Source organism: Saccopteryx bilineata, chromosome 1 (genome assembly GCF_036850765.1).
Source record: "Saccopteryx bilineata isolate mSacBil1 chromosome 1, mSacBil1_pri_phased_curated, whole genome shotgun sequence".
NCBI classification, from domain to species: Eukaryota; Metazoa; Chordata; class Mammalia; order Chiroptera; family Emballonuridae; genus Saccopteryx; species Saccopteryx bilineata.
This window is the reverse complement of record NC_089490.1, coordinates 130,078,115-130,101,316: the sequence shown is the minus strand read 5'-3', so window position 1 is coordinate 130,101,316 and position 23,202 is coordinate 130,078,115. Positions and strand designations below refer to the sequence as shown.

At 48.2% G+C, this 23,202-nt stretch overlaps 1 protein-coding gene and 1 long non-coding RNA gene across 4 annotated transcripts; one reads left to right on the top strand and one right to left on the bottom strand.

Moving 5' to 3' along the window:
- Positions 1-613: 613 nt before the first annotated feature.
- LOC136329884 (uncharacterized) lies at positions 614-11,951 on the bottom strand. Of its 2 annotated transcripts, none has more exons than XR_010730252.1 (3): positions 11,814-11,951; positions 9,892-9,997; positions 614-1,103 (listed from the first exon to the last, which is right to left on the bottom strand). It is a non-coding gene; the product is annotated as an uncharacterized lncRNA (long non-coding RNA). The 2 variants fall into 2 exon arrangements; XR_010730253.1 differs by lacking the exon at positions 614-1,103 and adding an exon at positions 1,227-2,838.
- Positions 11,819-21,392, top strand: IBA57 (iron-sulfur cluster assembly factor IBA57). 2 transcript variants are annotated; one of them, XM_066266481.1, is made up of 4 exons: positions 11,819-12,159; positions 15,573-15,913; positions 16,172-16,414; positions 18,394-21,392. In XM_066266481.1, exons 1-4 carry the CDS (start codon positions 11,819-11,821, stop codon positions 18,411-18,413), a joined length of 945 nt encoding a protein of 314 aa, XP_066122578.1. In that variant the 3' UTR covers positions 18,414-21,392. The 2 variants fall into 2 exon arrangements, with proteins under 2 accessions (XP_066122578.1, XP_066122575.1); XM_066266478.1 differs by having other exon boundaries at positions 16,172-21,392.
- Positions 21,393-23,202: the final 1,810 nt, after the last annotated feature.

The window sequence follows — 23,202 nt, the reverse complement described above, 5'->3', positions numbered from 1 at the left end:
GCCTGCTGGGGTCCCTGGGCTGTGTGGGGTCTGCCCAGGTCCAGGTTGGGGCAGGATCAGATAGAATGGCCTTGTCTCATTTTCATCTGTTTCCATGGCTGGAGCCAGCTCCCTGGCTGCTTAGGGAGACCACAGAAGGCTGCAGGGAGGGGGTGCCATGACACCACCAGAACAGGGCAGCTTCCTTATCCTGCCTTTGGGAAGGTAGTAGGCCACGAGGAGAGAATAACAGGAAACCAACCCTGGTTCAGCAGCATCTGGGAAGTGGGGTTGGACCCCACACCTGCCATTTTCCAGCTCTCAGTTCCCCACCCCTCTTGATGACTCCAGTCCTGTGGCCTCAGAGGGTGGAAAGCACATATTTGTATCCATCTGTGCTCCAGCCCTCCGTGGCCCAGAGCTATGACTTGAGAAGCAGCAGCGGGGACTGAGAAAGGGCAGCAGTTAGGTGGTGTTCATGTGCCAGGGTCCCTAATGCAAGCTGGCCAGGCTGCTGCAGAGATCCAGGAAAACTTCCTGGAGGAGAAGACCCAAGGTGGCATCAGCTGGCAGACTCCAGGATAGTTGGAGGTGCTGTCTGTTCCATCCACTGCCATGTGTGTCTCTGGGCACATCAGTGTTGCCATGTGGGGAGGAGATGGAAGGCTCATTTGACATACAGCATTTGAATTAGTTTGCATTTGAACAGACTGGGTGGTGAAGCAGGCTACACTGGGAGGTCAGGAAGGTTCCAGGTGGCCCCAGGTGGCCTGCTGGCCTTTCCTGTGGCAGGGCCACTGGGAAGCAGGTTTCTGTGGGTTGACCTGAGGCTGGAGGAACATGTTCCCCATCCTGTGTTGTCTTCAGGGCTTGGCAGGGAGGTGTTGGGTCACCTTTGGAATGCCCAGCTATCAGAGGAAAACCTCCTCTACAAAGGGCCAGCATCCAAGGGAGCCACATACAAGTCCTGGCTGGTCACAGCCGGGAAGCCAGCTTAGCAGAACCAGGGGGCTCAAGACAGGCTGCTCATGCCCCTCACCATGCAGATGGTTCTCCTGAGAAATGAGGACTCTTGGGATTTGGGCAGCATGACTCCAAGGAGGGTCCAACCCCACAAGTGGGAGCTGCACAAGCAGAGGACCAGCAAGCAGAGAGCAGACAGACAGGGAAAAATGTGGACAATTAGTGAATCTAGGTGAAGGTAAGTGCAGGTTATTATTCTTCACAATTTCTGTAGGTTAAAATTTTCAAATAGAGCCTGACTTATGGTGGCACAGAGGATAAAGCATCGACCTGATATGCTGAGGTCGCCGGTTTGAACCCCCAGTCTTGTCTGGTCAGGGCACATACTGGAATTGATGCTTCCTGCTCCTCCCCACATCTCTCTCTCTCTCTCTTTCTCCCTTCTCTAAAGTGAATAAAGATTAAAATAATAAAATGTTAAAAAAAATTTTTTTCAAACAAAGTTGGAGAAATGCATCCACAGATGGTCCAGAGGTGGCATCTGGGCCCAGTCTTAAGGTGGGGCATGTCGTGTGCTTGGAAGGGAGGTGGTCTATTGAGGGGAACAGGGGTGGGAGGCCAGAGAGAGGCAGAGCTGACTTTGATAAGCCTGGAGGGGAGTGTAGGGCTGTGAGTTCTGTGGGGGAAGAGGCCAGGTGACATGTCATGAGGGGTGTGCGGGTGACACTGAGCCCAGTGGAAGGCGAGCTACTGAGTGCTGGAGCAGCGGGGCTGCAGGGAGATGTGGGAGTCAGGTTGTACACACACAGTTCAAATACCAAACATGCCAGCAGAGTGCTAAACAGGCAATGGGGTCTGAACTTTGGGGGAAATGCCTGAACTGCAAGCATTAATTGGAGCCTTTCGCTTGTGGACACTATGAAATCATGGAGCTGGATGAGGTGGTGAGGTTGAGGGAGGTGGAAACTTCCCCAAGGACACCCTGATCTTACACTACAGGCCAGCATACCTCTACTTCGAAGGTCTTTAACCAGTGGACTTGGGTGGAAGTGACAGGGAGTGACAGAGCCCAGACAAATTGCTATAAGGTACCAAAAGCTGAAAATTGATATTGATATTCTGGGAGGAAAGGTCAGGCTTTCCTATCAGGTTTTCCTGTCCCGCCCCTCCTTTAGGGAGGGGAGGGAGAAGAATGTAGACGTTTCTGGCTTGCAAGAACAATAGGTCATTCAATTTTAAATCTAAAATAAAGGTTAACCGAGAAACTTCTCTTTCAATGGGAGACAGAATTTACACACCACCTTGCATTGATTGTAGTTCCCCCCTTCCTAGAATCCTGAGAGTAAAATACTTCTAGGCTAGTGAGGGAACAGGAACCCTGAAAGATTTGTAAGTATCTTTGATTGTGTTACCTTAAAAGTCTTAATGTTTCTGTGTATCCCCTAAACAAATATTATCAGCTTGTACCCACCTGTGTGTGAGCAAGGGTATATAAACCACTCCTGAACTATTTTTGGCGCTGCACAATTTGGGCCTGCAGATGCCCCATGTTAGCCACATGTGGCCGGCATATTAATAAATCTCCTCCTCTAGTAAGACTCTTCAAAATTCATCTGGACTGGGTGTCTCTACGTGAACTCGATGAAATGAGGCACAATGCCTTTCAGAATCTGGGGTGCGATACTTTATAACAAAATCAGATGGGAGAGAGAGGATACGGACGGGTACAGCATAGGAGGGGTTATGGGCGTTTGTGACTGGTTTCAATCTGACATCTTGCGGTTTCCTGAGGAGATCAGGAGTGGATGTCAGAGACAGTAGGTTAAGGCAGTGGTCCCCAACCCCTGAGCCGCAGGCTGTGGACCGGTACCGGTCCATGGGCCATTTGGTACCGGTCTGCAGAGAAAGAATAAATAACTTACATTATTTCCGTTTTATTTACATTTAAGTCTGAATGATGTTTTATTTTTTAAAAATGACCCGATTCCCTCTGTTACATCCGAGTAAGACTCACTCTTGACGCTTGTCTCGGTTACATGATACATTTATCCGTCCCACCCTAAAGGACGGTCCGTGAAAATATTTTGACATTAAACCGGTCTGTGGCCCAAAAAAGGTTGGGTTAAGGGACAACACATGGGCTCTCTGAATTTCTCTGAAAGGGGAGTGTTTGGTAAACAAGTGTGTTTAGGTTTGCTCCCCTGTATTTTGCACTGGCATGGGGTAGGGCCCTGTGTGTGTGGTCTGCGGAAGGTAATGGGTGCTTGCCCTCAGGGCGGCAGATTGCAAACTGCAGATTGCAAACTGCAGATTGCCTGCCTGCTTAGGAGGGGCCCCTGTTTGCTGGAGAATGGTACCCCCCCCCAGCCTGCTTTGCTGGAGAGTCCAGAGAAATTGAGAGAGAGAGAGAGAGAAAGAGAGAGAGAGCGCGCGCACCAGCAAGCGCACTGAGGGGCTTGGGAGCCCTGAGATTTCAGCCTGGCCTGTTTGGGTGGGAAGTGCTGAGGTTGGTGGGGGCCTGTGAGTTGGGGTGAGTCTGGAGAGAGAGAGGGAAGCCATCTTCCCTCCCTGTTTGCTTGTCTGTCATTAGCAGACTTTAATAAATGGGATGGCCCACCGTTTTCTGGGTCCACAGTTCATTTACTGTCGGCCTGATTCCAACATGAACCTGCAACTGCATGGCCACAATAGCAGCTACTGGCCATACAGGGTGCAAACAACTAGGGATTATATTATAGCTAATGGGGGGAGTGCTCAAAAACTGTGCTTGGCGTTAAGGACTGAATTATGTCTCCCAATATCCACTTGCAGAATCCCTAAACCCGAGTGACTGTATTTAGATGAGCCTTTAGGAAATGATACCTGTAAGGCCAGGAGCCGCCATCGTGGCCATTCACATGCAGGTTCCCATTGGATTCGGGCAGACGATAAAGAAATGGCGGAGTCAGAGGATGGGGGGCCATCCTATTTATTGGTGTCTCACCAAGACAGGCAAACCACAAAAGAAGACAAGGGAAAAGCAGAAAACCAGCTCTTCCCATGAAGGGCAAGGGATCAGGGAAGCCCCTGCAATTGTGATAGCAGGAACTGTGTGTCCAAGCTCCTGGTCTGTCCCACTTTATAGTGTGGAAAACCAAAATCCCTTAATCCAATATACAAACAAGGAAGTCTCTGATACAAAGTCACTTATCCAAGGCATAATTGGATTCCTCATGAGAGTGCACCACCCAGATCATACAATCAGTCAAGGGTGTGGGGAAAAGCTTAGTCCCAAAACCAAACCTCAGGCTACAACGACCTGGCCTGCTTATAGCCTGTCCCCCACACCCAATATAAGTCACAAGCGAGCAAACATATATATCATACTTACAAACTTATTTGACCAACAATACCTTAAATGAGGTATGTTGGGTAAACAAAAAATGTTTTTAGGTTTGCTCACTTGCATTGAGGCAGCGCCATGTGTGTATAGTCTATGGAAGGCTGTGGGTGCTTGCCCTCAGGTTGACAGATTGCAAATTGCAGATTGCCTCCCTGTTGGGAGGGGCGGTTGTTTGCTGGAGAAGGGGTTTTATCCTGTTTTGCTGGAGAGTGCAGAGAGAGTCCAGAGAATGAGTCCAGGTTGTGGAAGCAGAGACCTAGCTGGGCTTGGGAGCCTTGATTTCTGCCAGGCCTATTTGGCTGGGGACTGCTGAGACTGGTGGGGTCCTGAGATGGGAGAAAGGAAAGCAGTCTTCCCTGCCTGTATGCTCATCCACCGTTAGGAGACTTTAATAAACAAAATGGCCCATGTCGGGCAAATGAGTTGTAAAATCTGTATTAGCTGGTTTTGTTCACTCTTTTTTTTTTTGTATTTTTGTATTTTTGTATTTTTCTGAAGCTGGAAACGGGGAGAGACAGTCAGACAGACTCCCGCATGCGCCCGACCGGGATCCACCCGGCACGCCCACCAGGGGCGATGCTTTGCCCACCAGGGGGCGATGCTCAGCCTCTCTGGGGCATCGCTCTGTCACAACCAGAGCCACTCTAGCGCCTGGGGCAGAGGCCAAGGAGCCATCCCCAGCGCCCAGGCCATCCTTGCTCCAATGGAGCCTCCGCTGCGGGAGGGGAAGAGAGAGACAGAGAGGAAGGAGGGGGGGGTGGAGAAGCAAATGGGCACTTCTCCTATGTGCCCTGGCTGGGAATCGAACCCGGGTCCCCCGCACGCCAGGCCGACGCTCTACTGCTGAGCCAACCGGCCAGGGCCTTGTTCACTCTTTTTGTTAAAGATGGCGTTGCCCGTCACCCAGGTGATAATATTAATGCCCTTCTTGCTGAAGAAGGGACGTGGTTATGCTTATGTTGTTCAGGGAGGGCTTTCACGCCAAAAGGTTTTAAAAGGAGCTAGGAGGCCATTTTGGAAGAGAGTGGCCATGTTCTTATAGAGAGGAGGAGCCCAAGCTATAGCAGGAGAGAGAGAGGCCACGTAGAGGGGAGGAGGCAGCCAAAATGGTGGAATGGGGAAAGGAGAAGCCAGTTCGTGGAAAAGGAGATGGGGAACAGAGGTGAATAAAATTGGTGAGGTAGAAGCTTTTGATTCTAGGAAAACTTGGATGAGTCAGTAGCTTTATGAGCACTGAATAAGTGGCTTTTGGAGCCCAGTGTGTTTGTTTTTACTCACTGGCCAAGTGTGAGTCTAGAATAAAGAAAAATGGACCACAAGTTCTTGACCCTGTTGACTCCCTACTGTCTGTCCGAATTGAATGCGAACCTGCATTGGCCAGGCAGCTGTGATGATGGCCGCAAATACTGGCCATACAGCCCACCATCTTCTGGCTCCTTTACCGAATGCCCAAATTCAATGAGAACCTGCATGATGACGGCCATGGCCACTGGCTTTACAAGGTATCACCTTAAATGAAGTGATAAGGGCGGAGCCCAATCCCATAGTGAAATATAGAAAAGAAAGGTTTTTAGCAATAGGTAACTTTAAAGCCTATTAGCATAAGTAACTTCATTTAGCTTTGCTTTCATCTTAAACTCTAAATAACATCAGAACTTGCTTAAGTTTAAAACTCCCTATCTCTGGCCTTGAAGTTAGTTTTGTTATAAAGTACCGTACTCCAGATTCTGAAAGGCACCATACCTCTCTCCACTGGGTTTACGTAGAAACACCCAGTCCAGATGAATTTTGAAGAGTTTTATTAAAGGAGGAGATTTATTAAATATGCCGGCCGCATATAGCTGACACAGGGCAGCAGACCCAAATCATGCAGTTTCCAATATATCTCAGGGGCCAGTTTATATACCCATGATCACACATGGGCGAGGGAGAGCATGACATCATGGCAAAGTTGACAATATTTGTTTAGGGCAGGGGTCAGGAACCTTTTTGGCTGAGAGAGCCATGAACACCACATATTTTAAAATGTAATTCCATGAGAGCCATACAATATGTTTAACACTAAATACAAGTAAATGTGTGCATTTTATGTAAGACCAACACTTTTAAAGTACAATAAATCTCTGAATTCTTTTTAATAACGTTGTTATGCTGTTGCTAACCAATGATGAATAAAGTACTTCTTATCATTAATGAGACTTCTGGTGCTGCATGGTTTTGCTGATGGCTTTGTAGTCTGGTTGATACGTGGTGAGGTTAAGCTTCATGCAGGCGTTGAGACTTCCACCCGTTAAATGTGATCGTAGGTTGGTCTTAACATTCTTTAGATGTGAGAAAGACTGCTCACATGCATACGCAGAGCCAAACATTGTCAGCACAGCAATACTCACACGCTGCAGTGTGTGGTATGTGACAGGAAGCACATTCCAAGTTTTGACAATCAGCTGGTCTGCGGGTTGAAGTTTTTTCATTTCTCCCCACTTATGTTTGCTCGCCAACTCTGCTTGCTGTCATGCAAGTCTTTCCAAATCTCCATTCAGTGACTTGAACTTATTCACTCACATGTCTGAGGCCTTCAAGTCAGCAATTGTAGCTCAAAATCTCTGACGGAGACACCGGGGATGTAACTCAGGTCGGCGCTGTCCACTGCACACTCGTGTGGATGGGTAATAAACTTAAAAAGACGAGTGCACTCACGGAATTCTCCAAAGCGTGCTTTGAATGACTGCAGGAGATTAGATGTGAAGCCTGCTAGCTGCTGGAGATCAAGATGTTGAGCAGGGTCACTTACTGTGCATGCATCTTTAAACTCTCCCAATTTTTCAAAGTGTAGTAAATGACCTGTTTCAATGTCAGCGATGAAGAGTTCCATCTTGTTTTCAAATGCAAACACTGCTTGTTGAAGAGATAAGACTGTATTTCCAACGCCTTGCATTTTTACATTGAGCTGGTTCAGATGTTCAGTCATGTCCACGAGATAGTAGAACTTCAGGAGCCACTCAGTGTTAGCTAACTCAGGATGCTTGATGTTTTTCATTTCAAGAAAAGTCCAGATTTCGCTCAGACAAGCTGCGAAATGGCTGAGCACCATCCCTCTTGACAACCAACGCACATTGCTGTGCAGAAGCAGACCAGGATAATTATTCCCAACTTCATCCAGCAGTGTTTTAAACTGGTGATCATTTAAAGCTTGGGCAACAATAAATTGACCAACCAAATGACCAGTGATATCACCTCACCAAGCTGCTCGCCACACATGTGAGCACAAAGCGCCTCCTGATGTAGGATGCATTGAAAACTTAGGATGGGTCTCTTTTCATGTTCACGAAGAAATGCTAAGAATCCTCTGTTTTTCCCCACCATGCACGGAGCACCATCAGTACACACCGAAATAAATTTATCCATCGGTAGATTTTTTTCTTTAGTGAACTCAGTGGAAGACTTGAATAAATCCTCCCCTCTTGTTGTCTCTTTCATAAGCAAAACAGCAAGACTTTCCTCACGTAGCGTGTCACCGACAGCATACCTTGCAATCATGCTTAACTGGGAAAAATGGCTTACGTCTGTTGACTCAGCCAAAGTGAGAGAAAAGAATGGTGCTGCATTTATGTCCTTCACCTTTACTTGTGTTGCCTCAATTTGATTTGCCATCATGATGGTACGATTGTGAATAGTTTTTGCCGACAGAGGCATGTCTTTTATTCATTTGATTATCTTGTCTTTATCCGAAAAGTTGTCAAAAAGTTCACTGGCAACATCAAGCATGAATGTTTTGGCATACTCCCCATCTGTGAATGGCTTTCCGTTTCTCACAATTGTTAAAAGCACCAGCAAAGCTAGCCGAATTCCAGTCACCTTGTTGGGTCTAAACACGGAGTTGCTGCTGACTAGCTTGCACTCTGCACAGTAGCTCTTGACATGCTTTCTTCCTGCTGTCCCCCACTGGATATTTTGATGCAAATGTATTATGGCGTGTCAAAGTGCCACTTTATATTTGACCGTTTCATTAATGCAATTTTATCATTGCATATTAGACACACTGCAGAACCTGCTCTCTCCACAAAGGCGAATTCCTCTGTCCATTCCTGCTGGAAAGTACAATACTCATCTTTTTTTCTTTTAGCCATCTTCTTCGTCAAAAGGGTTTCTGCAATTAGCTAGTTGACTACTTAATTAAAAGGAGAAAAGTTTACCCCCTGACCTCACAACGACCCGTGTACATTATGCATTATCCAATAAAAATTTGAGGCCCTGGCCGGTTGGCTCAGTAGTAGAGCGTCGGCCTAGCATGCAGAGGACCCGGGTTCGATTCCCGGCCAGGGCACACAGGAGAAGCGCCCATTTGCTTCTCCACCCTTCCGCCGCGCCTTCCTCCCTGTCTCTCTCTTCCCCTCCCGCAGCCAAGGCTCCATTGGAGCAAAGATGGCCCGGGCGCTGGGGATGGCTCTGTGGCCTCTGCCTCAGGCACTAGAGTGGCTCTGGTCGCAACATGGCGACGCCCAAGATGGGCAGAGCATCACCCCCTGGTGAGTAGAGCGTCGCCCCATGGTGGGCGTGCCGGGTGGATCCCGGTCAGGTGCATGTGGGAGTCTGTCTGACTGTCTCTCCCTGTTTCCAGCTTCAGAAAAATGCAAAAAAAAAAAAAAAAAAAAAAATTGGTGTTGTCCCAGAAGACGGCTGTGATTGGCTCCAGCCACCCACAACCATGAACATGAGTGGTAGGAAATGAATGGATTGTAATACATGAGAATGTTTTTATATTTTTAACGTTATTATTATTTTTATTAAAGATTTGTCTGCAAGCCAGAGGCAGCCATCAAAAAAGCCACATCTGGCTCTCAAGCCATAGGTTCCCCATCCCTGGTTTAGGGGATATACAGAAACATTAAGACTTTTAAGGTAACACAATCAAAGATGTTTACAAATCTTTTTGGGGCACACGATTTGGGTTTGCTGCTCCGTGTAAGCTATATGCGGCTGGTTTATTTAATAAATCTCCTTTAATAAAGTTCTCCAAAATTCATCTGGACTTGGTGTTTCTACGTAAACCCGATGGAGTGAGGTATGGGGCCTTTCAGAATCTGGGGTACAGTACTTTATAACAAGCAAACACACAGGGAAAACACTTCCCTCTCATTCAGAGTTCACAAAGCCCTAACACATTATCTGGTTCTACAACCAGGAAAATCTTCTCTGGTTTCTCCTAGAATCAAAAGCCCCACCATTCTTAGCAGAGCTCGCAAAGCCCTTCACCTCTGGTTCCCCATCTGCACGCCTTCTCTTTCCCTGCCAACATGGCTTCTCTCTCAGCACTCTGCATTCTCTCTGCTCTCACTCTACAAACATGGCTTCTTTCTGCCTCTTCTCCTTCTCTCCTTTTAAAACTTTCTGGTGTGAAAACCTCTCCTCCAGCAAACGTTAGCAGGAAGGTAATTTGCAATTTCACAGACCACATATATCTGGCGCTGCCCAGCCCCCAATGCAAACTATAAGCAAGCAAACATAAAAATATTTTACAAACTTATTTGACCAACAGAGGAGCAGAAAGCATCAACTCCAATATGTACCTTGACCAGGCAAGCCCAGGGTTTCAGGTTTCAAACTGGCAATCTCAGTGTTCTAGGTCGACACTTGATCCACTGCGCCACCACAGGTCAGGCAGCATGGAGATTTCTGGAAAAATTAAACATAGGATTACCATATGACCCAGCAATTCCATTTGGGGTATATACCTGTGATACTGTGATTTACAATAAGAAATATATATTTGGTCTTATACTGTTCCTGGTACAGAGCTCCTAAAACCCTTGGAGTTTCCTGTGATAAGAGCCATAAAGGTGTCTTTTATTATATGAACAAAATGACTTTTGTAAAACCCCTAAGGATGGGAGCTGGGAAACCAACCAGTGATTAGAAGTTTGGAACTTTCAGTTCTACCTGTTGACCTGGAGGTAAGGGAGAGGTGCTGGAGGCTGAATCAGTCACCAATGGTCAGTGATTTAATCAACTGTGCCTGTAATGAAGCCTCCATGAACACCCTAAAGGATGGGTGTTGGAGAGCTTCCCAGTTGTTGGACATGTGGGAATGCAGGAAGAGTGGTGGGCTCAGAGAACATGGAAGTCCCTCGCCCCTTCCCTACACCTGGCCCTGTGCATCTCTTCCATCTGGATGTTCCTGAGTTACATTCTCTATGATAAGCGGGTGAATGTTCCTCTGAGTTCTGTGAGCCACTCTAGCGAATTAATGGAACCCAAGACAGATTTGTGGGGACCACCAATCAAAAGCACAGGTCACTCACCTGCGGAATCTATGCTATCTCCAGACAGTGTGAGGCAAACAAGTGTGCTGTGTTTGCTCACCTTGTACTTTGCCTGATTGGCGCATGAGCACAGGGCAGCACCTCGTGTGTATAGTCTATGTGAGGCTGTGGGTGCTTGCCCTCAGGATGGCAGATTGTAGATTATGGATGCCTGCTTGCTTGGGAGGGGCCACTGTTTGCTGTTGTTTGCCGGAGAAAGCCCCCCCTCCCCAGCCTGTTTTTGCTTGGGAGTCCTGAGAGAGAGAGGGAAGCAGTTTTCCCTGCCTGCTTCTCTTCTGCTGTTGCAAGACTCTAATGAATGGAATGGCCCTCCATCCTCCAGCTCCTCAGTTCCTTCACAGTCTGCTTGAATCCAATGGGAACCTGTAGGGCACCAGCCTTACAGATAGAGTCCCAATTGGCTTAAATTATGGGACACCTAGCTGTGTTGCAGAAGTGCTTTGTGTGTGGAACCCCCACCCCCACACATTTGGTGATCAGAAGTGTCATAAGTGTTAAACTATACACAGGAATGTGCAGTTTCCTTACACAATACCAAGAGCAGGGTCTTGAAGAGATATCTGCACACCCGTGTCTCTAGCAGCACAGTAGCCAAGGGGTGGAAACCACCCAAGTGTTCATCAACAAGATAACAGATAAACAAAACATAAGGGGTTGTTATTCAGCTTTAAAAAGAAGGAAAAACTGACATATAGAGGATGAGCCTGGAGGACATCATTCACAGTGGCACCTCACAATCACAAAAGAATAATACCACATTATTCCTCTCATATATAAGTCTCCAGGGGAGTCAGGTTCACCAAGACAAAGTGGATTGGGTGGCGGGGGTAACAGGGACTGAGGAAAGGGTGGGGAGTAGACTTGAATGGGTATGATGTTTCAATCTGGGAGAATGAGGAAGTGCTGGCTAGTGGGGATGGCTGCACGACAGTGGGGATGCGCTTAATACCCCTGACCTGTGCACCTGAAAATCCACAGGTAGGCCAGCACAGGTGCGCCCAAAGCCTGGAACAGCATCCAGTCCAGGGAACGGGTGAGGCGGGGCGTGGCCTAACGGACAGCCCGAGGCTCCACCCACCCACGTCCCGCGCATGTTTCGCCCGCCGCCAGGGGCCGCTACGGTACCCACCCACCACCCGGGCAGCTCCTTCGCGCCGCCTCACTTGTACCCAAGATGGCGGCCGCGGTGCTGTCTCGGGGCGCGGCTCTAGGGCAAGGCGGCCCTGTCTGGCGCTGGCGGCTGCGCGCAGTCTCAAGGTACCGTCTGACTCACGGCTCGGGTGGTCCCGGCGGAAACCGTGCTGACGGCGTGACCTGGGCCTACTTCCCGCTGGACGAGCGTGCCCTGGTGCGCGTGCGTGGGCCGGACTCGGCCCCCTTCCTCCTGGGGCTGCTGACCAATGACCTGCCGCTTCCGGGTCCTGCGAACGGTGCGGCTTCGTCCCAGACGCGTGCGGCCTACGCTCACTTTCTCAACGTCCAGGGACGCACACTGTATGACGTCATCCTGTATGGGTGAGCGCGGAGTGTGGGGAGATGGGTAGCGGGCGGAAGAGGCACTCCAGGGCAGGGGCCTTCCGGTGGGGAGGCTTTTGATCTTTTACTGCGGGGTAGTGTTTGCCTTTTCCAGAATGTCAGATAACCTGATTGTACAGTAGGCAGCCATCACCAGTTGGTTCCTTTCACTTAATAATACACACTTAGGTTTCCTCTACGTCTTTTTCATGGCTTGACAGCTGACTTCTTTTCAGTGCTGAATAATAGTCCATCGCATGGTTGTAGCAGTTTATTTATCCATCCATTCGTCCACTGAAGGACATCTTGGTTGCTCCCCAGTTTTGGTTATTATGAGCAAAGCTGTAGTAGACATCTGTGTGTAGGTTTTTACGTGGACATAAGTTTTCAACTCCTTTGATATCAAGGAGCACAGTTGCTCATAGGAGTATGTTGAATTTTGTAAGAAAACCACCTGTCTTCCAAGGTGGCTGCACCAGTTTGTATTCTCACCAGCTCCTGTTGCCCCATATCCTCACCCATATTGGATGTTGGCCATTCTAATAGATGTCAAGTGATAGCTTGCTATTTTAACTCCCTGAGATCATATGTCGGGGAGCATCTTTATGGTTCATTTGCCATCTGTGTACATCTCTGGTGAGGTGTCTGTTAAGGTCTTTGGCCCACTTTTTTAATCAGGTTTTTTTATTTTCTTATTGTTGGGTGTAACTGGTTTTCGTGTGTTCTGGATGGCAGTCCTTTGTCAGAAAAGACTTTTAAAATCTTTTCTCCCAGTCTGTGGCCCGTCTCCTCTCTGACAGGGCTATAGTTTTTGAAGATGTTTTCTTATTCTGACCATGGGTTTGGTTTCCTGGGTCTCCCACCTCCTGATGGAGGCCTTCCTCACAATGCTCCCAACTACTCTGGCTTTTGTGGGGGGCCCTGATGTCTGTGTGTCAGTCTCTGAGGGCTGTTTTGTCTGAGTTGCTGCCTGGGTTCAGATGGTTCCCCCCTCCCTTGTTTCCAGTCATGCTGTCTCTACCTCTACCCAAGATTTTAAAAATATGAACCCACATGGTTAAAAAACAACAACCCTAAGAATGTTAAATGGCTTAGCATGGAAAATGCTGCCTCCCTTTTCACCCACATGGACCCATCCTCCCCAGAGGCAGCTCCTTTTTAAAAAGCTTTTTATTTTGATATAGAGTCACTGAAGCTGCAAAAATAAAAATTAAAAGTACAGGAGGTCCTATGCTCTGAAATGAGTACCTCAAGTGGCAGCATCTTACCTGCAGTGTCCAGGGGATGGACACTGGCCAACCATGGAGACCTCAGGTTCCTCAGATTCCAGGTGCTTGAGCGTGTACAAGTGCAGGTCTCTGTGATTTGACCACACCTGTGTACTACCCATGTGACCTCAATGAAAACACAGCTAATCCATATCCACCAGGCTCCTTTCTACCCCCCTTAGGCAGTCTCCCTTGCCATCCCCTCAGGCCAACAGCCCCTTGCTCATTCTCCCTCCATCTCTCTGATTGTGGTGTTTCAGGAATGTTGTATAAATAGTCATTGCCCATAGTGCCCTTCAGCTCTGTCTAGCTGGTATCAATGGTTCTTCCCTTGATGAGTGTAGTAGAGGGGATGAACCACAGTCTGTTTAACCTTTCACTCTCTGAAGGGCAGTTTGGTGTCACTTTTTGGCTGTTCTGGACAAAATTGCTACTAATATTTGTATACAGACGGGTTCTTGTGTGAACACAAGTTTCCATTTCTGTGGGTTAAGTGCCCAGGAGTGCAGTAGAGGGTCAGGTGATAGCTGATGTTTAGTTGTATAAGGACCTGTCAACTCTTTCCTGGAGCTGCTGTGTTTACATTCTTGCCAGCAATACTGAGTGGTCAGCATCACACGTATTTATCAGCGCGGGGTGGTACTGTTTTTATTTCAGCTGTTCCGACTGTCTGGTGTCCCTGTTGGTTCTGATTTGTGCTTAAGGCCGGAGGAATGACTGTGAACTTCTTTCTCTGTGCTTATTTGCATAAACTCCTCTGAACTCTTCTAGCTGTTACTTCTGGCTGCTCAGCTGATCTTATTTTTGTGTTGTGTGAGAACATTTAAGAGGTGAAGTGCTGAGATCAGCTCAGCAATGGGTGTGCATGAAGGGAAGGTGCTTCTGGACTTAAGAAAAAACACACACAAGACACAACATAGAGAAAAGATAGGTACAGGGAACTCCCAGCTTCTAAGACTGAGAGCCCAGATCTCTGCAGCCTCGTCGTATTTATTCATTTTTTGCTCGTCAAACAAATTAGCAGAGCCTGGGTCAAATTAGCCTTTCAGGTATGTTGGGAAAAGGCCATAGGGATCAGCTGCTTCCTTTAAACAATCTTATTAGTGCTTGCCAGGGCAGCGTTCTGCCCCCGCGGAATTCGGCGTTCCTAAGTCCGCACCAAAGACTTGTTTCAGGGCAGCATTCTATGGCTATTTTCCTACAGTGAGGGGTCCGCCTGACTTGCTGTAGCAGGTGTCCTTCCCCACTCTCTGCACCCCATTACTTTGTCCTTAGTGGACCCATGGCCACTGGTTATGTGAGACGAGGATGTGGACACAACAGGGTGTGTGTGTAGGGTCCACTGAGATCTGGCATACCAGTTGATTGGCTCTGGGAGAGGCTGGGGGAAGCTGATCACCTTTTTCTTTTCTCCCTGCTCCAGGAATTCCTACTCACCTACTCACTTCCCCATCTCAGCTGCCATCACAGTAGGATGTTGTTCAATCCACATCTGCAGCTGGGACCCCAGCTGTGCCTGGAGAGATCCATCTATCCCTGCCTGCCCCAACCCTTCCTCCTTTCTCAGGCTGCACTAGCCTCTCCTCTTTGCTTTGTTGTCTGAGGAGCTTCCCGGTTCCCTGGCCAGCACATCAGAACCCTGGGCTGAATCACATGGACATGGGCTGCCTGGAGTGTGGGTTAGAATGGCTCTCGGGCTTGCTTTGGGAAAGGGGTAGGTTAGTGTGGCTGCGTATGGCCTCAGGGTTCAGAGTGCCCTTCCTGAAATCTGGAAGCGCCTCTGCTCACTCCCCTTCCCCTATTCTAGCCCTAGGATGCTGGTTTCTCGGTGGCTCCTGAGGCAGGAGGAGGCTGGTCCTGTTCTCAGGGTGACTGATGGCACCTTCCCACCTCACATTGAGCATGGGACACCACTGTGGTCCCTGGGCCCACTCTCCACATGTTGGCCCTTGGCACTTTGTGTCTGTGCTCATGGCTGGGTGGGAAGGGAACAAAGGAGTTCTGTGGTGGCTGGGGGGGTCACCTGTGTGCACCACACTGTACATTGGAACCAGAGAATTGGGGGGCCATGGCCTGGCTCTGCATTACAATGCCCTGCAACCCCCTTATCCCCCTGCCACCATGTGCTGCTGTCTCTCCCTACAGGCTCCCAGAGCATGCTGACCAAGCGCCCACCTTCCTCCTGGAGTGTGACAGTTCGGTGCTGAGTGCTCTGCAGAAATATCTGGTGCTGCACAAGATTCGGCGGAGGGTCACTGTGGAACCGCACCCTGAGTTGCGCGTTTGGGCCGTGCTGCCAGACACACCTGAGGCTGCGGGTGGGGCTGTGCCGCTGCCAGAGCACCAGGGCACTGCCATCCTTGCCCGCGATCCTCGCACTACCCGCATGGGCTGGCGGCTCCTCACCCAGGATGAGGGTCCAGCCCTGGTGCCCAGGGGCCAGCTCAGGGATGTCTGGCATTATCATCGGCACCGGTACCAGCAAGGTATGGGGGTGCCAGGTGGGACCAGCCAGGGACAGCAGGGATGGAGTGGAAGGAGCTGGAATCTGGGAGGAGCCAGTGGGGAGACTGGGTAGAAGGTTTGTCAAATAGGATTGAAGGCCAGACAGGCTGCTCACCAGGGGACAGGGTGGGGTGGGGATATTACAGAGTTGGGCGGGACCATGCCTGTCTCCCTCAGCTGAGCCCTTGCTCTGGGGAACTCTCAGCTCTCAGGGAGTTTCTCCCTTTCTATTCCCGTAGGAGTTCCTGAGGGGGTCCGCGATTTGCCTCCGGGTGTGGCCCTGCCCCTGGAGTCCAACCTGGCCTTCATGAATGGGGTCAGCTTCACCAAAGGCTGCTACGTGGGCCAGGAGCTTACAGCCCGCACCCACCACATGGGTATCATCCGCAAGCGTCTCTTCCCTGTGCAGCTCTCAGGCCCCCTCCCTGCTGGCGGTATCACCCATGGCACCACGGTGCTCACTGAGTCTGGACAGGCTGCCGGCAAGTATAGGGCAGGCCAGGGGGACGTGGGGTTGGCCCTGCTGTATTTGGAGAAAATCAAGGGCCCTCTCCACATCAGAACCACAGGGAATGGTTGGGTGGCCCTGACCATATCTGTGCCAGACTGGTGGCCTGCAGCCACCAAGTAGTTCAAATGTCTCTGTGCTCCCACAGAGCGCCTCTGTCCCACTGCACACTGTGAAAAGCAGCCCCCTTGGAAGGGCCCTGAGTGTACGTGGGGCTGTAGGAGTGGCAGGCATGCTGCTGGGCCAGGCCTTTCCATCCACTGTGCTTCCCAGAGAGGCGCCAGCTTCTCCTGGTGGGCGGTGGCAGGAGAAGTTCCTGTGCCTGGCTGTGCTGAGCCAAGCCCCATTTTCCAGCAGACCCTGGATGAGGTTCCAAACTGTTGGTCTGGAGGCCATTAGTCTATCAGCCAAGGACAAGAGCTGGAAACTGCACTCATGGGCCTTCTCCTGCTGCCCACACCATTCAGTCTGTTCCAGGGCAGCCTGGCACCAAGGCAGTGGAGCCTCCCGTGATGGCAGGGGGCAGGGGGCTCTGGGAATTGTCCCATGTGGGCTTGAGGATATCTCAGGCCAGGAACCATGTGTGGCAGGTGCAGATGGAGGCATGTGCTGCTCACAAGCACCACAGAAGTTTCTCTAAGTGCATCTTTGTGCTCAGGGCACTTGGTTGTGGCAGCCCTGGTAACATGTCACAGCAGGCACTGCAGCTCCACAGCATCAACCCCTTGGTGGCTTGGGCAGCCCCGTCCTCCTCTCAGAGCCCGCATGCAGAGAGGAGCTTCTGCTTGGTTTACTACTGCTGTTTTCTGAGGTGGCCATGCCTCCAGGGTAAGAAGACCACTTGTTTCCACCTTTAAGCCACTGAAGTCCATCCTCCCACTGCAGTGTTATTGTTACAGGTGACCCACCAGTGTCCCAGAGTGACTATTAAAGTTTGACCCACAGGCAGCTCATATGGAAACTGCTTTCATTTGGTGAAAGGTGCTGGGACTTAGTTTTGGGAAGACTAGATATATTGAGAAGCTCTCCCTCAAACAGCCAAACATACCAGATAAAATAATTTAGCAGAGTTCCTTGGTTGGCTGGGCTGACAAGAAGGATAGATGCCTCAGAAGCCAGGACTCTAAGCTCTGGCCTGAGGCCCAGGGCAGGGAGACAGCCAGACCCACCCTGGGAGGGCCTGGGGAAGGAGGCAGCCTGGTGCTAGGCAAGCAGCAACACCCTGCCAAGAACCTGCAGCTTTGCAGTTGCCTCAGGAGGAGATGGGGTGGCACCCAAGGGGAAGGCGGCCCACAGCAGAACTAAGGCATTGAAATTGAGGGAGATGGGGAGGGCCCAGCCAGCCAGCTCCCCAGGGCAAGGCTCCCCCTCATGCAGTGCTGCCCCCTAACACTGAGAGCAGGTGATCAGGCTGAGCTGTGTTCTGATGCATGTTTCCTGGGTAAAGGAAATTAAACAAGGTGTGTCAGCTTCAGGACAAGAATGGCATGGTCCTCACAACATGTAAATACAGGACTTAAGCCGCGTGCTGATGGCCAGAGCAGTCACCTCTCCTCGCTCTGCCTTTGGCACTCTCTTTACTTCTGTCTTCATTTGCTGAAAATTTAGCCCACTGACTGTTCTTTACACTGACTCTGAGACATTGGCTCAGGAGTCCAGTGTCCTTGCGTTGAGGTGACAAGAGCTTAGAGGCCAGCCTTGCAGGCCAGACCATCCCTGTTGGGTGCATGTGCTTCCACAACTGGTATCTGCACTGTGCACTAAAAACACCCAGCAACAGAGCCATCAGCCTGAGCCTGAGCCGTGAGAAAATGGGAAAGGAGGCGGGCCATGGGGTGTTTTCAGCACAGGGGAGTCCTGTAATTGTCTTCGGGGTTATCCAGGTAACAGGGACTTTAAAATATTTGGTTCAAATCCAAGTACGTGTTCCTCATTCCACTTTGGTGCTTTTAGAAGGATGCTGCCACACATAGACACACCATGCCAACTTTCACAGGAGCTCACAGAAGGCTCGGCCTCTAGTAATTCCAGAGCGGCTGCCCAGTGCAAGTTGGGTTCAGTCTTCATATCTTCCTCCAACTTCATAAACTCTGATCCATGAGAACTGGTCCAGACACCTGGAGTGCTAGTTTTCACATCTGCTTTAATTTGTTTTATAAAAAGTGTAAAGTTCTGGCCTGGCCTGTGGTGGTGCATTGGATAAAGTATCCACCGGGAATACTGAGGTTGCCAGTTTGAAGCACCAGGCTCACCTGGTCAAAGCACAGATGAGAAGCAACTACAAGTTGATGCTTCCTCTTCCTCCCCCCTTGTGCCTCTCTCTCCCCCGAAATGAATAAATAAAAGCTTAATATATATATATATATACATATATATATGTATATATATATATATACACACACACACACACAGTAATACCTTGGTTTTCATTAACTTCAGTTCTTGTCGGTTTCGGTTTTCATAGATTTTTCTGTGAAAATTTGTCTCGGTTTTTATTGGTTGCCTCAGATTTTGGTCAGTGTGCCTATGTGACCTCGCTGATAATTTTGTGAAAACAAAGGGTGACCCCCACGTTCTGCTCAATGTGATGTTGTTTCTCATTGTGTGAACATCACCTATACACGTCTAGCCAAACAATTCCATTGTTTTCCAGTGTTTCTGTGCTTTTTTTTATTGATTGCGAATGCTAATACTACAATTACATGTAAGTGAAGGAGAGTGACACCAGATAGTGCCTTGATACCTAAGGTCCTAATGGAGGGGGATTCCCTTTCCAAACAATAATATCTGCACCTCAGTCTCCCCTCCTCACCATCTTCCATACACCAAGAAGAGTCTTCAGAAAGGTAAATGCAGTGTTAAAAGTTCATTTATTCTTTACATTAGTCTTTTATATTTGTTATATTAATTTCTTATTTTTAGTATTAAACACTACATTTATTCTCTATAAAATGTGTTTTTGGTATGTATTTTGGAGTGTCTAGAGTGGATTAATTGGATTTACATTGATTCATGTGGAAATAATTGCCTCGGTTTTAGTCGCTTTCAGATTTTGTTGATTGTTTTTGGATGAATTATCGATGAAAACTGAGGCATCACTGTGTGTGTGTGTGTGTGTGTGTGTGTGTGTGTGTGTGTGTGTGTGTAAAGTTCTGAAAAATAGGTGGTCATAGTAAAAAAAAAAGTAGCCTTGGGTAGTAGTGTTTCTAAGAGCCTGAAATGCTGGTGTAAACCTTCCAGCAAAACCGTCGTCTGGCTCAAGCCGCACACGGAGGAGGCTCTAAGGAACGAGTAACCTTCATGCTGAAAAACCAGAGCACCCAGGAGCACTCAGCCCCAGAGAAACAAGGGTTAGCAGAAAAACAGTCAAGTCCACACATTTTCAGACACCAAAGTAACCAGTAACATAGTATGAAAAATGTATATTTAATATATCTGAAGAAATAAAATAAGGAATTTAATATTAGCAAGAAGCAAGAGACTGAGAAAGAATCAAAGAGAATTTCTAGAAACAAGCCCTTTTCTTAGCCTGGCTGGACAGTTGGAAGTGTAGTGCCTTGTCAGTTCAGTCCCAGTCAGGGCTCATACAGGAGCAGTGTGATGTTCCTGGCTTTCTATCTCCTTTTCTCTCTAAAATCAATAAAAAATAAATAGAAAAAAATAATTTTTAAAACTCCATGGATATATTTTTCAGAGAATTAGGAAACTTTGATCTGAAAAATGACCCTATAATTAAGAGATGGTCTTAGAATGAGCCCAGAAAGAGGTGGAGATGTGGATGAGGTGATAAGCTGGGCAGAGAGAAAGTCTGTAACTGACCTAAGGTGGCAGACGTTCCAGAGGAGAGGAAAGGACCGGGGCATGGGCGATTTTCTCGGAAATGGTGGCCGAGCACTTCCAGAATGGATGGAAGCCATTCTTAGATTTAGGAATCCCAGTAGGTCGGTGCCCAGTAGTATAAATAAAAAGCTCTACCTACTCATATGTTAGTGAAAATGTGTAGTTCCAAAGATAGAAAATCATTTAAAACCTGGTTTATAAAAGGGAAAGGGAGTATCTTGCATATACTGAAAGAAAAACAACTATCAGCCCTGCAAAACTCATTAAAATCATAACCGTTTGTGACAACATGGATGGACCTAGAAGGTATTATGCTAAGTGAAATAAGACAGACAAATACCATGTGACTTTACTTATATGTGGAATCCAAACAAAATAAAAGAACAAACAGAACAGAAACAGACCCCCACAGAGAGCAGCCTGGTGGTTGACACAGGAGTGGCACTGGCAGCTGAGTGGAAAGGTGAAGGGAGTAAGAAGTACAAATCTGTAGTTAGAGAATAGTCATGGGGATGCAGCGTGCAGCACAGGGAAGAGTCAATAAAAGTGTAATACTTGAAATATTGGGATCATTTTGTAAAGTATATAATTGTGTAACTATTATGCTGTATACCTAGAACTAATAAAAATCGCATTGAATGTAAATGTAATTGAAAAATAAAATTAAAAAATATGTACAGTACCATAAAAAGGATTGGATCAAAATAAGAATTTTTGTTATGTGATATTGTGATTTATAATGAAATGTATATTTGCTCTTTTTCTTCCTCCTGGCATAGAGCTCCTAAAACCCTTAGAATTTTCTGTGGTGAGAGTGATAAAGGTGTCTTATTCATAACAATCCCCTGTCAGCCACCCCTGAGTTTATGTGAATGAAGTGATTTTGGAAAGCCAGGAAAACCAACCATGTGATTAGAGGGCTGGAGCTCGTGGTCCCTCTCCCGGTTGGTGGACATGTGAAGCTGTAGGGAGTGGTGGGCTCAGAGAGCGTCGAAGTCCCTCACCCTTCCCCGTACCTGGCTCTGTGCATCTCTCCCATCTGGATGTTCCTGAGTTACATTTTTTTGTAATAAACTGGTGACCTAGTTAAGTAAAATGTTTCTGAGTTCTGAGAGCTGCTCTAATTACTGAATCAGAGGAGGGGGTCATGGGAATACCTGATTTTGTAGCCAAGTTGGACAGAAGTATTGGTGGCCTGTGCACCCCACTGGGATTGGCTTCTGAAGTGGGAGTATTGTGGGCTGAGTCCTTGACCCTGTGGGGTCTCACACTAACTCTGGAACTTAGTGTCTGAATTGAATTGTTGGACATTGTCAGAGAATTGAGGAGTTGGTTTGATGTTGGAAAAGACACCACATATTTGGTGTCAAGAAAAAACATATTCATCTCATTAACTGGCAAATCAAGCCAACAAAATTTAGTAAAGACAATAAGAACCAAGTTTGATCTAAATATCGATTACTGCCCTCAGTGATTGGAAAACACATTCCTATCAAAAATGTATGGATGCCTGACCAGGCGGTGGCGCAGTGGATAGAGCATCAGTCTGGGATGCAGAGGACCCAGGTTCGAGACCCCGAGGTCGCCAGCTTGAGTGCGGGCTCATCTGGTTTGAGCAAAAGATCACCAGCTTAGAACCACGGTCGCTGGCTTTAGCAAGGGGTTACTCGGTCTGCTGAAGGCCCACGGTCAAGGCACATATGAGAAAGCAATCAATGAACAACTAAGGTGTCGCAACGTGCAACAAAAAACTAATGATTGATGCTTCTCATCTCTCTCTGTCCCTGTCTATCCCTCTCTCTGACTCACTCTCTGTCTCTGTAAAAAAAAAAAAAAAAAATGTATGGAGTAGGGAATATAGGGAATATAGTCAATAATATTGTAATAACTATGTATTGTGTCAGGCGGGTATTAGATTTATCAGGGTGATCTTTTCATTAGTTATATAATGTCTCATCACTGGGTTATACACCTGAAATTAATATAACAAACGTCAACTGTAATTGAAGAATAAAAAAATTATTGCCTGACCAGTAGTGGTGCAACTGATAGAGCATTAACCCAGAATGTCAAGTCAGTTTGAAACCCAAAGTTGAGGCTCGATCCCGAGGTTGCTGGCTTGAGCACAGGGTTGCTGGCTCAACCCTGAGGTCATCGGCTTGAGCTCAAGTTTGCCCATTTTAACCCCCAGTCAAAGTATGTATAAGAAGCAATCAATACATGACTAAGTACAGCAAGAGTTGATAGTTTTCTCTATCCCACCCTCCCTCCCCCACAACTTCTTTCCAGCTGAACCTAAAACAGCACATTGAGTGTCACTGGTTAGGAAGTCGGGTCTTTTCTTGCTTGAACAGCTCTCTATCCTGGTTACCCTCCTGCATGTGCTGGCCCTGGCCTGGCCATGGAACAGCCAGCAGTGGCCCCTTGGAAGCTCTAGTCTTGTGGTGTGCCCTACAAATGACTTTGTCCAGACCATCTCCCAGACAGGATGTAGCAGTAGCTGATGCCCAGGCAGAATGAGCCGGGATTGTGAAACTATCCCCCGAAGGCCAGTGAGGCAGGGGTGGAGCTCAGGCAGCTGAGTCACTTTGAGGCAGAGCCATGGCTGTGAGAATGGATGGCAACATGGCCAAATTAAGTCACCCGCTTAATTGTGGCCCTTTATTTCTACTCTAGGAATTTGTTCAGCCTGAATCCCAGCATTTCCTGGGAAGAAGGGCAGCCCCCTCTTCCATGGTGGCTCCCAGGCAAGCAGGCTCTAATTTTAAACCATGACAGGGATGGGGAGGGGCTCGCTGAACTGCTGAGTCTAGTGCATGGCTCCCAGAGGCTCTTTCCTCTTCTTCAACAGGATTTCCCATAGCCTTTTCAAAGGTGTGGCAAATACCTTTGCCAAAAATTTTTTTCATGTGCATTCAGTGG